Raw genomic sequence first — 16,386 nt, 5'->3', positions numbered from 1 at the left:
GAACTCCTTATATGGGCATTTCTCCCGGAAGAATGCGCCCGCGCACGCATCGACCAGAACAAGAGTGAGATCGCGCCCATCAACGCGCTTCATTCAGCAGCTCTGCACGGGACTCGCTCGGGAAGAATGTCTCCAAAGAAGTGTGTTTTTGGTTGTAAGGGAAATATAACTTTGTTCAGTTTCCTAAAGAACCCAGCGTTATATAAACAGTGGATGCAGTTTGTTTTTCAGGGGCAGCAACGGAGTTTCACAAGTGTGTTTGTTGACGAACGTTTTATAAACAAGGTCAATTTGACGCTGTATTTGCACATCATTATTACTGAAGGATGGAGCAGTCCCGGCTATAAAAGATCCCGGTCATGATTCAGAACTGCAGACGGTAAGTGAAACTGCATCAAATGTCTGTGTTTTGTTGGTAATCGGCGCTCAAGTGCTCGTCACTCATTAGCTATGCCCACGGCGGTTTCCTGAGAGAATGGTAAAGCTGTATTTTTCTTTTATAAATATTAGGGATGCACTCGGTATCGGGCCCGATACTGAGCTCCTGTACTCGTACTCGTCAAAATGCCCCGATACCAAATGCCGATACCACACAGCATGTGATAAGTGCCATATTCAGACAAAGAAATACCGACAACAGACAGCAGAATGGGGTTATTAGAGATTAAAGTTGTCTACGAAGTATATGTATGCAATGAATATAAAACATTCAGTATTAATGCCTGTATAGCTGATTTGCGCCAGCTGATGAGCAAAGCACACAGAGTGGATTGAGCGCACGGCGGCGCAGATGCGCGAGCTTGTCGAGTGAATATCCCTTTCTCACAGACATCCCTGGAAAGTTTGTAGTTCGGTCGGATATGTCAAAAAGATGTAAGTAAAACAATACACAAGTTACTTGATTGGTATCGGTACTTGGTATCGGCAAGTACCAAAAATAAAAGTATCTGTATCGGGCGAGTGCTGAAAAAAGTGGTATCGGTGCATCCATAATAAATATGATAAAACTAAAGACTTTTTGGAGATATAAAGGATGCAATACTACTCTATAGGTACTCAAGATTAACATGAGATTGGGTGAAACTGTGTGCGTTATGTCACCTTTAATGTATTAAATATGTATTATCATGCTATCAATTTTTTAAAATAAATATATTGCATGTATATTACAAATATATAAACAGAAACCGTTTACGTCCAAACCCACTACTTTTCAGGAAATGAGGAAAAACCCTGTAGTTTTTAAATAAATAAACACCACGTCGTCAAAGTGGGTATTGTGGCTTTACATGTGCCTTTACAGTATGTGCAATTATTCTTACAAAATAATGCACCAACTACATACACATACAGTTTGACAGATCGCACAAATCAGGGTCAAACTATTCGATTATTTGGCAATGCATAATAAAACAAGAAAGTGAAATTCTGAATCATGTGGGAACCTCCGATGGCCGAGATGATGATAGGGATTTTTTTCTGATGTCCTATAAAGTGGGCATACTGAAGGGGCCGGGGACAAGATTCCATGGGGGAGTGATGGGTAATGTCCTATCTGTGTCCTCAGTGGTCCACTTTCTCATTGGAGAAATGGTATTATCATGGTCTAAACATCAGATGGGTCGAGGAGCCCTCAGAAAGAAACACAGCAGGTAAGAACGTTTTCAGGAAACTGTAAGAGTACGTGTGTGTGCACATACGTGGGATTTATATGTTGGAACATGGGGATGGATAAAGAGAGAAAAAGATGTAAAATATGGCAGATGAAGGTTGCACGTGTGTGTAACAATCTATACACTAGAGTGGGAGAATAGGACATGAGGGAGAGGTTTGGGGAGGGCATATTTCCTGTACATAGCTCTAGCAGATGGCTCTCACAGGTCTGATATGTACGATGACAGCTAATAACCCATGATATAGAGCCTCATTCCAGCCCAGCAGGTCGGCTTTAGCATTCAGTTGGAGCTGGTGGCTCACTTACCCAATAAACACTGTGGAAGTTACCTTCAGTTCCCAGTCTGGTGTGTAAATCGAAACCCTCACTCAACATCAAAGTGACAGGAGCCACAATCATCTGTTTCCACCTCTAAACAGCATACAAACAGTCACACACCCCACTAAATCCCAATAGATCACCCTTAACAGCAGGAGTATCCATCATTTTTGCAGCACAAGACAAAGTGAACCAAAACACAGTGAATGGCAAGACATAATGTTAGCGGTAGTATGGCCAAATGGTTCAAGATTTGAGGTGGTAACTTGATTGAAAAAATTTACACTTAAAGGGGTGCTATTGTCACTGGGCTGTCGAGTAAGACACTTAAAAGTCTTTAAAGTGCTTTTTTCACACTTATTTTCAAGCACTAAATACACTGTTCAGAAGTTTGGGGTCCATAGGTTTTAGTAATGTTTTTGAAAAAATTCCAAGGCTGCATTTATTTGCTAAAAACTAAAAAGCTTTTAATTTGAAATAGAAATCTTTTGTAAGAATACAATTGTCTTTACTGTTCAATTTAATGCATCCTTGCTGTCTTTCAAAAAAATTACTTTTGAATGGTAGTGTATATTTTTGCATATTAGAGTATTGTATTCTAAACAAACATGCTAACAATAAAAGCACTCAATGTCGCTATTTGAGTGGAGTTGCTGTCTATTGGCGCTTATCCGCTGCATGGTACGGCACGGCACGGCACGGCACGGCTCGGCTCGGTTTGCGTTTCCACTGCAGCTTAGTATCGCTTTAGAGTGTGCGGGAATTATTCATTTCTTGATATGAAAACATGGTCCTCCACTTACCAGAGAGAGGTGGTGGAGATGTAGTGCACCATCTGAATGAAGGGGAGAGGATCCGACGTGGCTCCACAATTATTACAAACACACTGGAAGAGAAAGTAAACACACAATTACAATACATGTTAGGCACCACACAAAACGTACAAAAAAAAAACCACAAAAAAAGATAATTTCCCCCACCAACCTGTTCGAAAAGTGTCATGGCAAACTTCTGATGTGGGATGCAGTGCTTGGCCGTGCAGATATCCTCCTTGGTCTCATCTGAGATGTGGAAGTGGATCCGCATGAGCAGGTTCTCCTGAAGAAAACCAACACAGAGGGTTTGGATCTTTTCTAGTAAAAGTGAGTCGGTGTGGGTGAGCGCATTGGCTTTCTCATTCCTTTGATCTGGCTCTGATAAACAATTCTGGAACAAGATGTTTAGCTCCAGTGGAATACAGCATGCTGGCTATTTCTGCAGCATTTAAACAGTGAGGCATCTTTGAACGGGTGTTTGTGTATGTGTGTCAGAGCGAGTGAGTTGTGTGGTCCAGCACTTATATTAATTTTTTCTCTGTCAGCACTCACTTCACGTTAATCTGATCAAGTGAGAATAACACATCTATTTTTCATAAGAGTCCTTTTGATTCCCTGGCTGAACAAATTTAAAATCAATTGATCACACTGCAAGTTCCTGACAAAGGAATACAGGGCGAATGAGGGAGTGGGAGAGAAAGTGAGAGAGAAAGTGAGAGAGGTGAATAAGACCATACATCAAATCTCTAGTTCCCTTCCTTTCATCTTGCTAACAGCCATGGACCACGCCTGCAACACCCCTATAACTACCACTGCTGGAGAAACTACTTTAAAACCAAAGCTCCCCAAGCTACATGCTACTTTATTTTAATCAACTTAACTACAGTTAAACTACAGTCAAGCTGCCAATTTGAAAAAGAAGCTAGCTACACAAAAAAATTGCTAAGGAACAGCAGCTTCATTAAATCTAAGGCAACAAAATTGTTTATATATAACTATAAAATAATATAAATTACTTGTGAAATCAGAGCACAATTTACCAGGTACAGAAATATTAAAGGTGACAGCATTACATTTACAAATATGTACACAAGATATAACCAATAAAACCTGAAAACTAATTTATAGGGAAACAGAGTTAGACTGAAGCACCCCTTTGTGCATCAATTCTAAAATTGAAAATGGAAATTAATTACAGACACATTGTATGCTGAGAGACCTAATTATTATGAGTTATGAATGTGTACATTTTGGTGATTGTGTAAATCTGTCTGTCTGTCTGTCTGTCTGTATAACACTGAAATGAATAACAGCAGCATATTTTAAGTGCTAGCTAAACTAACACCTTTATTCTCGAAAATATCCACACACATTGCATTAAAAAGTCCAATTATATTAGATATAACTACTTTAAAAGAACATAACAATGTTATTTTAGTCTTATTTATATTTTTATTATAGTATTTATTAATATTTAAAAGTAGCTATTATTTTTAGATTTTTAATTTTTTTATTTTAAAGGCGTCATGAATTGAGAAATAAATTTTTACTTGAGCTTTTGATATATAAGAGATAATCGTACTAAAAGAATATCCTGTAAGTTTCAGAACTGAAAATGTCCTTGTTACTGAAATAAAAGCTTTTATTGACACCAGGCCCAGCGAACGCCAGATCATGGAATGTGCCTGCCTATGACATAATAGATAGGTTAAACACCGCCTCCACAGAAGAATATCAATGCCTAATTGTGTAGCCCCGCCCACTGACTCGCACATGACATAGTAGGAAAATAACGTAAGTAACGGCGCTAAACCAGATCGAGCAACCAAGCAATGAGCATGCCGTTAAAGATCGCAAAATATTGTGCAGTGCCTGGTTGTATAAGAACACAGTCTTTTCACAGCTGCATTTCCTTCCTTCGGATTCAAATATTAGGAATGCGTGGTTGAAGTTTATTTTTAATTAAGTTTCAGCTCACGTGAGTAAAACATTGAGCGTTTGTTCGCTTCATTTCACCGCGGATTCCTTTGTAAACAAGACACAGGTCGATGCTGGATTTGCAGAGAGACTGAGATTAAAAAGCAATGCTGTCTATATTGGATCCGACAGGAATGGCGCAGCACACTTATGCGAGTAAAAAATATTTGTACTATGTGTCACTATTGCTAGTGAGATCGCTTGATATGTCCTGATTATGTGTACGTGTCTAACCAAAGTCACAGAAGAAGGACGTAGCTTGTCAAACAGACACACAGAAAGTTCGTTTACTGTGCAAAACTATTATCCAATCATAGCAGTGGGCGTTTACTTCCAAGTCTTCAATGCGGCACGCCCATAAAAACGTGTTTCTCGAGCCGGCCTCAAAACTAGAGTAGAAAATAGCCTATTATTTATTGATTTTGATGTTTTTGAATGTAAAAACCAAGTGATTGCAAAGTACAGTAAATATCCACACCAGTGCGGTGACTGACTGCCACACATACTCTTCAGAACATTAGATTCGACGTATGGTGCGACGAGCCGTGCTGCCGCACAACCCACGCAAGCTAGATAATTCTGCACACAACTGCAATTCCAGGTTTTCAAACAGAGATGGCGACAAAGAGGCAAAACTTACAGACTGCAGCTTTAAATTTATTTTATTTCAGTTAGTTGCCAAGTCAAGTTTTTAAATTTTTCATCCAAAATTATATTTTATATTTTAATTCAGTTTTATTTCAATTAGCAAAAATGATTTTTAATAGTTTTAGGTAGCAATAACACTGCTACTGAAAAAAATATTGTATTACTCTTGGATGGAAGTGGCATTTATTGTAAAGAAGTAAAGCACAAGCTGGTAAAACATTAAAAAAAAAGGTTTGTTAGGTTGAATTATATATTGTTCATTAAGACAAAAATATTTGAGACACTTTCTCAATTTCACTCAGCTAGAAAGCTTTGTGTGCAATATTGTAAAAAAAACAAACAAAAAAAAAACAGTAGCAGTCATACTACTCTTAGCAAAAAAGTAGTTTTCCATAGGACTTGAAACAGTCAAGCTAGTCACACAACTAAAAAAATATAGGTAAGTTAGTACCACAAGTATTAGTTATCTACTCCCCAACACTAATAACTCTGAGTTCACCGAGCTTGTAAATAGACTCTTCACATACTGCATTCAAACTAATTTTTCACTCTGAAAAATATCACATCTCACGCCCTTCGCTAGACACTTCTCATTGAGTATCCCACAACAAATCATTAGTGTATGAAGCATTTCATTTCCTGCTCAGATAATAACGCAGCTATTTATGCTGGGGTGCAGATGTGCAGAGGAGCGAGGCAGAAATGAAGAGTTGTCATTTAGCTAATGTACTGCCTGTCGTAGAGAGGTCGCATCTAAAAGTGGAGACGAATGGTGCGAAGAGCGCTTGGCCCCCATGTCTGTGCCTGCCTCGCAAATGCAGCAGTCAAACAAATGGGAGAAATCATGGCAGCTCCATTCAACAGATCCTCGGCTAAAAATAATGAGCCCGCGACGGAAACAGACCTTTGTTACCGAACTGCAGACGAGGTGATAATTGAACTAAATAGCACTGTGATGATGCTGTCTTTTGTGACCTTATGAGTAAGCACAGCTGCATTCACAGATCTATGGCAGAAAAGCCCTGACATAGACAGTACTGGCTGCATATAAATGGGTATTTAGGATGGAGCCAATCACAGGGTCTCTCGGCGAGCTATCTTGATTGGACAGCTCAGCCGCTCGCTTGTGAATGATCATTCAATTGCTTATTTGCTTAAAAACAATTATCTGTATTGATGCTCACGCGGTGTGTCCTTTAAGGACATAAATGTGAGATAAACACAATCTATGGTCCTTAATCAGGTCCAGGCTGAATAATCAGGTCTGGGGATTAGAGGAGTGGGTTGAAGAGTACAGGAAGACCTCATAGAAAGCTTCCATATCCTTAATGATCCTATCCTAGCTCATTTAAAGCAACAGCAGGGCCCGTATATATACCTGCCAACTCCTGCTGCCATATGCCTGTAAAGCACATGACGCCTACAGCCATAAATCTAAATATCCACTTAAAAACAGCTCTGTTGCAAAATCCAATGAGTGTGTGAGCTGTCTACTAGTCTACATTGGCAACAACCTTATGTATGATGTGTTGTTAGATTCAGTATGAGCTTTAATAACACTAGAACATGCTGAGAAATTTTACATTGGAAAACATTTTAAAATAACTTTGGCTGCTTTAAATAAAATATTAAAAACAAAAACTAAGATTGATAAAATCAACAAAATTAAACTAAATTGAATAGCTACATTAAAAATAAAATAGAAAAAAAAAACGTAATAAAAAAGGCTGATATACTGAAATGGATCCTCTGATGAGAATGACTTCTTGGATGAGGTAATCCTAAAAATGGGTTGTGACAAGCTCAGTAAAAATGTCCAATTAATATATTTTATTCAGCACTTCAAAGTAGTTTGATCTAATTAAAATGGAGTATTTCATGCCGTATGTGTGTAAATTAAAAAGTAATGCGTTACTTTACTAGTTACTTGAAAAAAGTAATCTGATTACGTAACTCGCGTTACTTGTAATGCGTTACCCCCAACACTGGTGCTAGGTATCTTCATTGCTTTTTGATTCTCAAGTTGTTTACTTAGCCACATGCTAGCCTCAAACTAATCTGGAATCTCCTGTGAGTGGTAGTCAAGCCTCTCTTGCATTTCATTTGATGAATGTCTGCAAAAACTTGATGTCTGTTAATGGAATTTTTTTATTTAAAAAAATGTTTTTTAAACTTTTTATTGAGCTTGTCAAAACACATTCTAGAATTGCCTCATCCACGAAAGATACAGTGGCCCCAAAAAGTTTTTGCACTGAAAAGTCTTAAAAAATATATGAATTTTTTGTGCATTACCTAATAAAATATCAAACAAAATGGCATTTTTTCTTAAAAGAAATACAGCTCTTTTTATGCTTTTTACATATTAAAACAGATATAATGTTCCAAATTATGATAAAGTATCTTTGGCTTTTCTGCTTGGGGAAATTGGCTATTAAAACCATTAAAATCCACCTGGTGGTTAAAAGTCACTGCACTATGGCTCAGAATTGTGAATTCAGTTCTGAGAAAAAGTCTATTGTCATTTGTTTGCAAATGTGAATTGACTTGATATTTTTATGACACTTAGACATTTTAAGTGTGGCTTAAGTCTTTAGGCCACTTTTTGTTGCCACTGTAGTTACATTGCCAACAAAACATCCTCTATGTTGGAATACTCTCTAAACACAGTAAGAATTGACATAAGATCATACTACATGGTAGACAAAACCTGTCTCCCAACAAAGTAAGGAAATATAACCATCCATTACTTTACAGTTAAATATGAATCAACCTCAGATGGTTTTATTTAAAGTCTCGCCGCATTTTCAGAGAATCCTATCAGTCAGTCATTTTGAATCAAATATACTTATAAAAGATACGCCAACACGTTCTGCCAGAAACGTCACCGAGACACATCTTTTTCAGTGCATAGAGAAATATATGAATATTACAAAAAGTTGTCAAACTTCAGCTGTCTCCTTTCCTCCGGAGTTATTTTCCCTATGCTGCTCAGACTTCATGTTTCCATTTCTACCACTCTTCAAACCACACAAGGATGAGCACAAGCAGCAGTGCTTGAAATTCAACACCTAATGTCTCTGGAATCTAAGATCAAGGTTGACAAAATCCAAGTGAGGAGCGGAAAAAGACAGAACTGGGAGAGGGGATGCGAGGAGAGACTAAAATAGGGTTGAGGAGAGGTGAGAGGAGGAAATGCCTGAGAGAGGAGGTAAGACGGGTATAGCTGATCATTGTGTCAGCAAAAACAGAAAAGTAACTTTTAAGGAGAAATTGTGGAAAAAAGGGGTGAAATGGGGATAAAACAAAAGTCTTACGAAACACTCAGCCGCGTCGTCCATGATGCCCAGCTGGAAGCGCTGCTCGTCTTGGAAGGTTTTGGCCAGAGCGCTGCGCAGAGCATCTGATGGGAGCACCTTCTCACTGCTGAACTGGAACTGGGCGAAGATGCTCTGAAACCACAAAGGGAAGCAGCACCCCAAAGTAAGAACGAGAAACTGATGCAACTAAGACACGCCACAGCACACAACAGCTTTCGTCAGCCTGCCGACTCTCTATGGAGAGAATACACACGTCGAGAGAGGAGGGCTGACATACTCTACTGTAAAAACATTACACTGCAATACAACCAATCACAGACTCTGTTAGAAGAAATCAATAAACGAACACACAGGCTGTTTCAAAACCTAGCGACTTGCCTACTTAGTCCTTAGAAAGCATTTGTATATGACGGCCAAAAATGCAGTCTAGTTATGTAGATCAGCAGAAAACATGCCTGTAATAACATGCCACCAATGCTGTCTAAAAAAAAGCAGCTTGTAACAATGTACCCAAAAATTAATTAAGAAAAAAAAACATAAAATGTAATGTTTAGGCAGCCATACACCAGGGTGCTAAATTAGGAAGCTCTTTAGGTTCTTGTTGTTGTTTTTTAATAGCTAGTGTTTAAACAGATTGGAATGTCTAATAAAGTCAAGAAAATGTACCAGTGTGCCCACTAGTTCTGTCTAAATGGGCATCTCAGTGGGTTTTGAAACACAACAAACATTTGGTGTCTAAGTAGGCAGCTAACAAAATTTTTAAGCTGCTAATATTGGAACATGTTCAATAATGCCCAAAATGTTGTCTAGGTAGGCAGCTCATTAGACTTTTAAACAACTAATATATGCATGTCCAAAAATACTATCAATATCATGCGAAAGTTTGGGGTCGGTAAGATTTTTAAATGTTTTTTAATGAAACATTCTCTTATTCTTTTATTCTCTTATCATAAGTACTGTAGGTAGTGTAAGCAGAAGCTAAGCATCAGCTCTTGAAACAGTGATCAAATGGGACCAAAAATGTTATTTAGGTAGATTTTAAAACCATGTGGACATTTGAGCATGCCTAAATACTGTACGCACAGACAGCTCACTACAACACAGCCATACATTCAAAGTGATTTATGCCAAACTTTCTTCACGACATAAAATTTTGTGGCGTCTCACTCATTCGATTGGACAAGCTCGTTCCTGTAGCAGCGGTCGGGAAACATCTGACTAAGATACTGAGCTCATTAACAGTAAACATTCAAACAAACACAGAGTCCTAAATGCCTGTGATGGAATCTATTCTCCTGTCCATCAGCATTGGCACTGTTATTGAACCCAATGAACAATGACTGCAACACAATGCTCTCTCACCAGAGGACATCCTGATAAGCTGAACAAATGGACTTGGGCGAAACTTGGGCAAATATTTGCTGCGGCTGCAAACACACACACACACACATACTGCAGTTTTAAAACCCTCATATATGCAGTGGGCACGCTGCCCAAGGCAGCCCCCCTATATATGGAGGTGGGATGGGGGGTTTTCCCCTGAGCGGGACGGGCCAGAGGCTTTGGAACAGGTAATGCAGTGTGCTGACTGCACTGCGCCAAGGAGAGATAGAAAGAGGATGGAGGGAGGGTGGAAGAAAATGAGAGAAAGTGTGGGAGGGACAGACATATAGGGTTATGTACCCCACTGAGGAAACTTGATGAGAGCAAAATTCAGCCACTGCATCATTTCCCCATGCAGCTCTAATCACACACTGCTCAGCCCAGCTAAGAGCCTGGAGTGATTTTCGCCTATGGACATATTTTAATGTCCTCTTCCTTCCCCATCTCTCTCTCTCTCTCTCTGAGCTGATGAAACACTCAGGACAGATAAGGGCCAAATGGAAGTCTGGTGTGTGTACGCAGCAAATATATCACTCGGGCAATCAGTGCCCAACCGAACTGCAGCCTTGTTCTGCTCTCTTCAGCGTGAGCGGGGCGGCAGCACATGCACATTCCCATACGCTCACGACAAACTCTGAGCTCAGATCTGATATAGCAGAATATATTTATCTAAAGAAATCTGTTCTTTAAATTTTTGACACTCACTTCCATGTAGTTTCTTGTTCTTAAACATAAAGTCTGCCTGACTGACAAACTCAACCTATCACTCATTGTTTTATTTGACATGTCAGTGTTGGTCTGTGTTGAAAACATTGAAGAAACCATTGGAAATGCGCATAGACTTTGTAATCCGAATTTCTGTCCATCCAAAAGTAATAACGCCACTGATAAAGTTCTTAAACCAGCCTAAACTGGTTTGCTGGTCTTAGCTAGTTTCAGCTAGTTCTAAAGGCTCAGGTATATTTCATTTTCCACTGTTCCATCTAGTGCACAGTTGCACACACAAAACCTTCGACGTATACTTTACGGACAGTGAGCCCGGATGGACACGTTCGTTGTGTTAGGACTACATAGCGGACCTTTGGTTTTTGAGTGCTGAAACCACTCAGGCATGCAGACTTGTCCACTCTGGGCTTAAGGCCGAAAGTTGACTGTTGGGCTGTTGTTTAGAGAATTTCAGTCTAGTTTTTGCAGTGTGTTCTGTACTGTTGGACCGCCATCAGTGTTTTTTTTTTCCGGCAGATTGAGCATGTTGGCAATAAAGCCCATTGGTGCAAGAGATCACTCTGATTGGCTGTTCTTATCGAACCAGTGCACAAGAAAGCAGAAAAATGTAAGTCACAAAATGCTGCTTTAAGCAAATTCTGCTTTATTTATGGTTTGTACATCCGCAGTCCTAGCTTTTCCAGTTTCCCTTTTTGAATGATGAAGCCAGACTACTACCTGCTGGTATGGAGAGTTATTTCCTCTCACGCAGGTGCAAAACATTCATACTAGTTGGCCACTGACTGTAGTCTTTGTGGTGTGTTTAAGTATAACTTTTTGGCTGAGACACAGGCGACGTAAGGCAAAACCTTTGTCGGCTTTCTTGTCTCTAGTTCTTTGATGATGGTTTGGTTTGTCTGTGCTATTATAATCCTGGCCACGCTGGTCTTCAGCTTGTATAGCTAGTTCCCCAGTATGACCATCTAAAGAGTGCCCAAAACCCCTCTAAAATCAGCCAACAGACTAGCCTAACCAAGACTGGAGACAAGTAAACCAGATTAGGCAGTTTTCAAAAACAAAGTGGAATATTCAATTCTGCTCACGGATATCTAGCTAACCTGATACTTGCCTCAAACAAAACTCTTCAATTTCTCTGAAAGACATGATGCAACTAAACTGAAAAGTCTTCACAAGTCCAGTGAACAGTTCACTCCCAGCCCAGCTTAACAAGCAAAATCACCCCAGTCAACCAGCTTCACTACAAAGCCTGTTGGCATGTCCAAAATCACGCCTGAGTAGTGTTTTTCGAATACTATGAATTCAGAGTCTTTTAGTGTACTGTTTTTGGCATACTATATAGAATGAGAAGTATTCGATTTGGGATACAACGCATGTTTTTTATGTGGGCCAAATAGCTAGCTAACTAAAATTGAAACATATAAACCACTCTGACCTTCCCAAAAAGGACATTCATATAAACTTCCCCAGGTTCAGCCACAAACCGCCTTGAGCCTTCTTTATATTATATTACAGACAGAGTGTGTAGAACTGGGAATCCCAGTTGAGGGTTGAGTGGTCCACGTGTGTAATAGCAGTTGATGTAAAGTGTGGCAGTGATGTAAAGTCCTTCTCAGCTCAAACAAGGACATGTAACCCAACCGGCCTGGCTATACTCAAGTCATGCAAGTCCAGTCATATGCATACATACACATACACACACAAACCACCAGAGATTGTGTTGTCAGCTGCGAGCCTTGAGGCGTAGCCTGTGAAATGAGACATTAACCTCCACTCAAAGACACAAGACAGTCCTCAGCAGTGACATATAATCTGCACTGCTCAAAACTCACAAGAGCAATGAGTACACACATGCACACACACCCTCACAGGAACAGCAATCTTGTGACGCACGTAAATATATTAATATTAAACACTCTCCAGGCTCAGTTTTCAAATTGCAGAGGGATTGAATCTCATGCTGATTAGGAGTTTGTAATTGGGTTTAACTCAATCGCTGGCTCTCACTACATAAAACGGCACAAACAAAGAGGTGTCACTGGAGCTTCTATAATAGGAAACATCATCGTTATAGAGGTGGTGGCTTGTGTGAGTGACTGTGACTTTGCATTTATTTAGTTCGTGTGTACATGTGTATGTGTTGCCTCCAGCGCTGCAGTTCCTCAGCGGGGCTGATGGTTGATAGAGGTCACCAACCTCAAGGCACTATCACACCTCGTGAAGTGGCAGTAATGTGGGCCCTCGCCACCCAGTGTCACACTATGGCCTCTGTGACATGCAGCATGTCTGTTGACAAACATTACAGGCTTAAAAATCTGGTCAGACCATTCAAATTATTTAGCTAGCACAGAAACACCGCATTCAATTATATTTGAAGAGTTCAGATGCAAAAGCCTCTAAGTGCCGTCTGAAATTTTCTTCTAAAATTAGCATTTTTATCAGGCTTCTATGTGTAGGTTCAGTAATTTTGCTTTAATGGCAATGTATAGGTCCTTTTCTATGCCATTAAAGTGAAAGAACTGAACATAAATATAGAAGCCTGATAAAAATGTTCATTTTAGATGAAAATTTCAGATGGCACTTAGAGGCTTTTGCATCTGAACTCTTCATTTATTTAACAACAACAGTGAGTTTGTCTGTTGATTCAGTCTCTTTTTAGGCTCCTAAATGTGCACTTGTTTTAAATTCATAATACAGTCATCACTTTGTTTTTAAATCATTAATAATTAATTGATTGATTAAATAATATTGTCTTAACTTATAATTGTTATTAGGTGATGCACACATCATTTCACACAATCTTTTACTGTTTAATCAATCTAAAAATAAAAAAATAAATACAGTGTAAATAAATAAAACATTATAGAAATGTTTTTAGAAAATTGTTAGAAAGTGTAAACTGCAAAATAAACAATGTTACAATTAAAAAAATGTACAAAAATAATTTGAAGAGTAAATTCTATAGCAACTGAACTGAGATTTAAGTTTATTTTTTAAAATAAATTATTTTATTCAGCAAGAACACATTCAGTTGATCAAATGTGATAAAAGAGATATTTTTAATGTTACAAAATATTTCAATTTCAAATAAATTCTGTTCTTTTGAACTTTCTATTCATCAAAGAATCTTGAAAAAAAAAAATGTATCAGCTTCCATAAAAAACATTAAGCCTCTCAACTGTTTTCAACATTTCTAATGAGAAGAAATGTTGCTTAAGCACCAAATCATCATATTAGAATGATTTCTGAAGGATCATGTGACATAGCTTTCCCATCAAAGGAATAAGTGACATTTCAAAATATATTCAAATAGAAATAAAGAAAACAGTTTATTTACATCAAACAAATACAGCCTTGGTGAGCACAAGAGACTTCTTTCAAAAACATTTTAAAAAATCTAACCGACCCCAAATCTTTGAACAGTAGTTTATATATATATATATTTATATGGTATATACACACACATTTTGATATATATATATATATATATCAAAATGTCACTCCGTCTCAGAAACAAATACCAGTAATTGATAAATTTACAGTAGTTAAGTTGAAAATGCAATGAAATCAAAGAAGCCAATCAGTAAATAATATTGGGCAAGTGTTACTTGTGCATACTTCTGCGAACAATCAATGATTTTTTTCATCTTCGTACCCGTCAGCTAATTTGCATCTCAGTAAATTAACATGATATTCCCCACAGTGAGAACGCTTTCAAATAAACACATTTGAAGAATTCAGCAGTTTCCAGAATGGAACGGTGTGGCGAGGGCATATTTCAGCACACATTAGAAGCGTTAGATCATTAAATTTCAATAACATGGCTGGCAAGAAGGCGGTTGGCGGGTGGCACGCGTGAGGAACTCTCAGAACCGATGGGCCGAAACTAACGTTTCTCTATTAGAAATGAGAAAGGTAACGTAACGCATGCCAGTCAAGGCTATGGCGGGGGACAGCCAGAGCCACATGAGATCACATGCCAGAGGGTTTGGCAGGAAAATATTGCTCAGGGCAAGACCCGAGGGACAGAAATCCGCCTCAGAGTCAAGTATTGTGCTTTACCACAGGGCAAAGTTTCATCACAGGGCCTGAACAGAAGCATACCATCATGTTTTTAAGATGAAAAACCAATGCCGTCTGAACACTGCTGAAAAATTATGCAGTCAACTCAACAACATTTGTCATTTCAGGTACTGCGAGACAAATTATTTTGAGAAGCACAGTCATTCCTTTTTCCTTTCAAAATATAACAGAGGCTTAAAGCTTGTTTGTTTGGACGTGATTAAAATTAAAGGTCTCTTTCCATGTCTGTTTTGTTCTGAATACATCACCTGGGTCACATAATTTGCTTTTAGTCCCGAATGGTTTAACAGTGAATAGAAATGGAGCTAAATTTAACAACAGATTTAATACGGTGAGCAAGAGTGTGAGTGACGATGAAAGAATGGAAGAGAAGGAGAAGGACAGGAAGAACAGTTCCTGGTGAACGGTCATAAATCCTGGCAAATATGTGAAAGCATTCCCATGATAAGGCTCTGTGTCACCACAGCAGTGTGATTTCTGATGCCTCAGCACTTCACACACACACTTCATTTAGGGAGAGAGAGAGAGAGAGAGAGAGAGAGAGAGAGAGAGCACATTTCAATCACTGTGATGGATTTCATACAGGCTCATTTGTGTTTCACATCAACAAAGTAGCCCAGAGAAAAATGGACAATAACACATAGCAATGAGATGTCTGTCCACCTATCTATCAACCTATCCACCCATCTACCTATTGAGCCATCTGTCTGTCCATCTATCTATTTATCCACTTATCCATCCATCCATCGAGCTATAAGTCTATTTATCCATCTATCCATCCATCACATAACTAAACTGGTCAGGTCACTGGAATAATTCTCCTCACTGGTCAACTGCAAAACAAATCCAGACAAGGTCATCAGGATTCCTATCTCTCTGTCTGTCTATTTATCATCTACCTACCTTCCTATTTATCCGTCTATCCATCCATCCATCCATCCATCCAACCAGACATAAATGCATAAACGGTAAAGACTCAGGAACATTCTCATTTCTCTATCCTCATAGAGGTGGCAGTATGAATTATTCTCAATTTAACTTAATTCCAAAGAGCCAAAAGGCCACCAATGCTGAATCTCACAACTAAAGACAACCAACTCCAAGGAAACCAACACCAAGAGGCACAGACTGCCTTTATGGCATCACATGGGCGTGACAATGGGCCATCAGAGCACAGAGTAGCCAAGGTAACAGGTAGCCGTGGAAACAATGGAGCAGGTCCTATGCATTAGCAGAGGAACCAAGCGTTCAGTTCAGAGAGAGCAAGACGACTGGACATAAAATAAAGAGGTAAATCACCCAACACCAGGACAAGATTAGACCAGACACAAAGTAGAGAATGAAAAGGACCTCTCAATCTATCAGGCTATTTGTACCTCTCCTTTTCTCTCAGGCACAAACACAGCCAACAAGAAGCGTTGGTATTTTTGGAAACAAATGGCCAAGA

At 39.0% G+C, this 16,386-nt stretch overlaps 1 protein-coding gene across 10 annotated transcripts in view; it reads right to left on the bottom strand.

Moving 5' to 3' along the window:
* The window catches only part of LOC107720824 (inactive ubiquitin carboxyl-terminal hydrolase 54-like), a 69,927-nt gene that overhangs the window by 26,492 nt on the left and 27,049 nt on the right, over positions 1-16,386 (bottom strand). For all 10 annotated transcript variants that reach the window (XR_001637646.1, XM_016528658.1, XM_016528655.1 and 7 more), the window contains exons 3-5: positions 8,748-8,882; positions 2,978-3,091; positions 2,797-2,879 (exon numbers count right to left, since the gene is read on the bottom strand). Coding sequence is in view for 9 of the 10 variants with exons in the window: in XM_016528658.1 (XP_016384144.1) it covers positions 2,797-2,879; positions 2,978-3,091; positions 8,748-8,882 (332 nt within the window). In the remaining variant the exon portion in view is untranslated. The remainder of the gene's footprint in view (positions 1-2,796; positions 2,880-2,977; positions 3,092-8,747; positions 8,883-16,386) is intronic.

Source organism: Sinocyclocheilus rhinocerous, unplaced genomic scaffold (genome assembly GCF_001515625.1).
Source record: "Sinocyclocheilus rhinocerous isolate Xijiao unplaced genomic scaffold, SAMN03320098_v1.1 scaffold4893, whole genome shotgun sequence".
Lineage (NCBI taxonomy): Eukaryota > Metazoa > Chordata > Actinopteri > Cypriniformes > Cyprinidae > Sinocyclocheilus > Sinocyclocheilus rhinocerous.
Note: the sequence above shows the minus strand (reverse complement) of the source record. Positions and strands in the feature narration are given on the sequence as shown.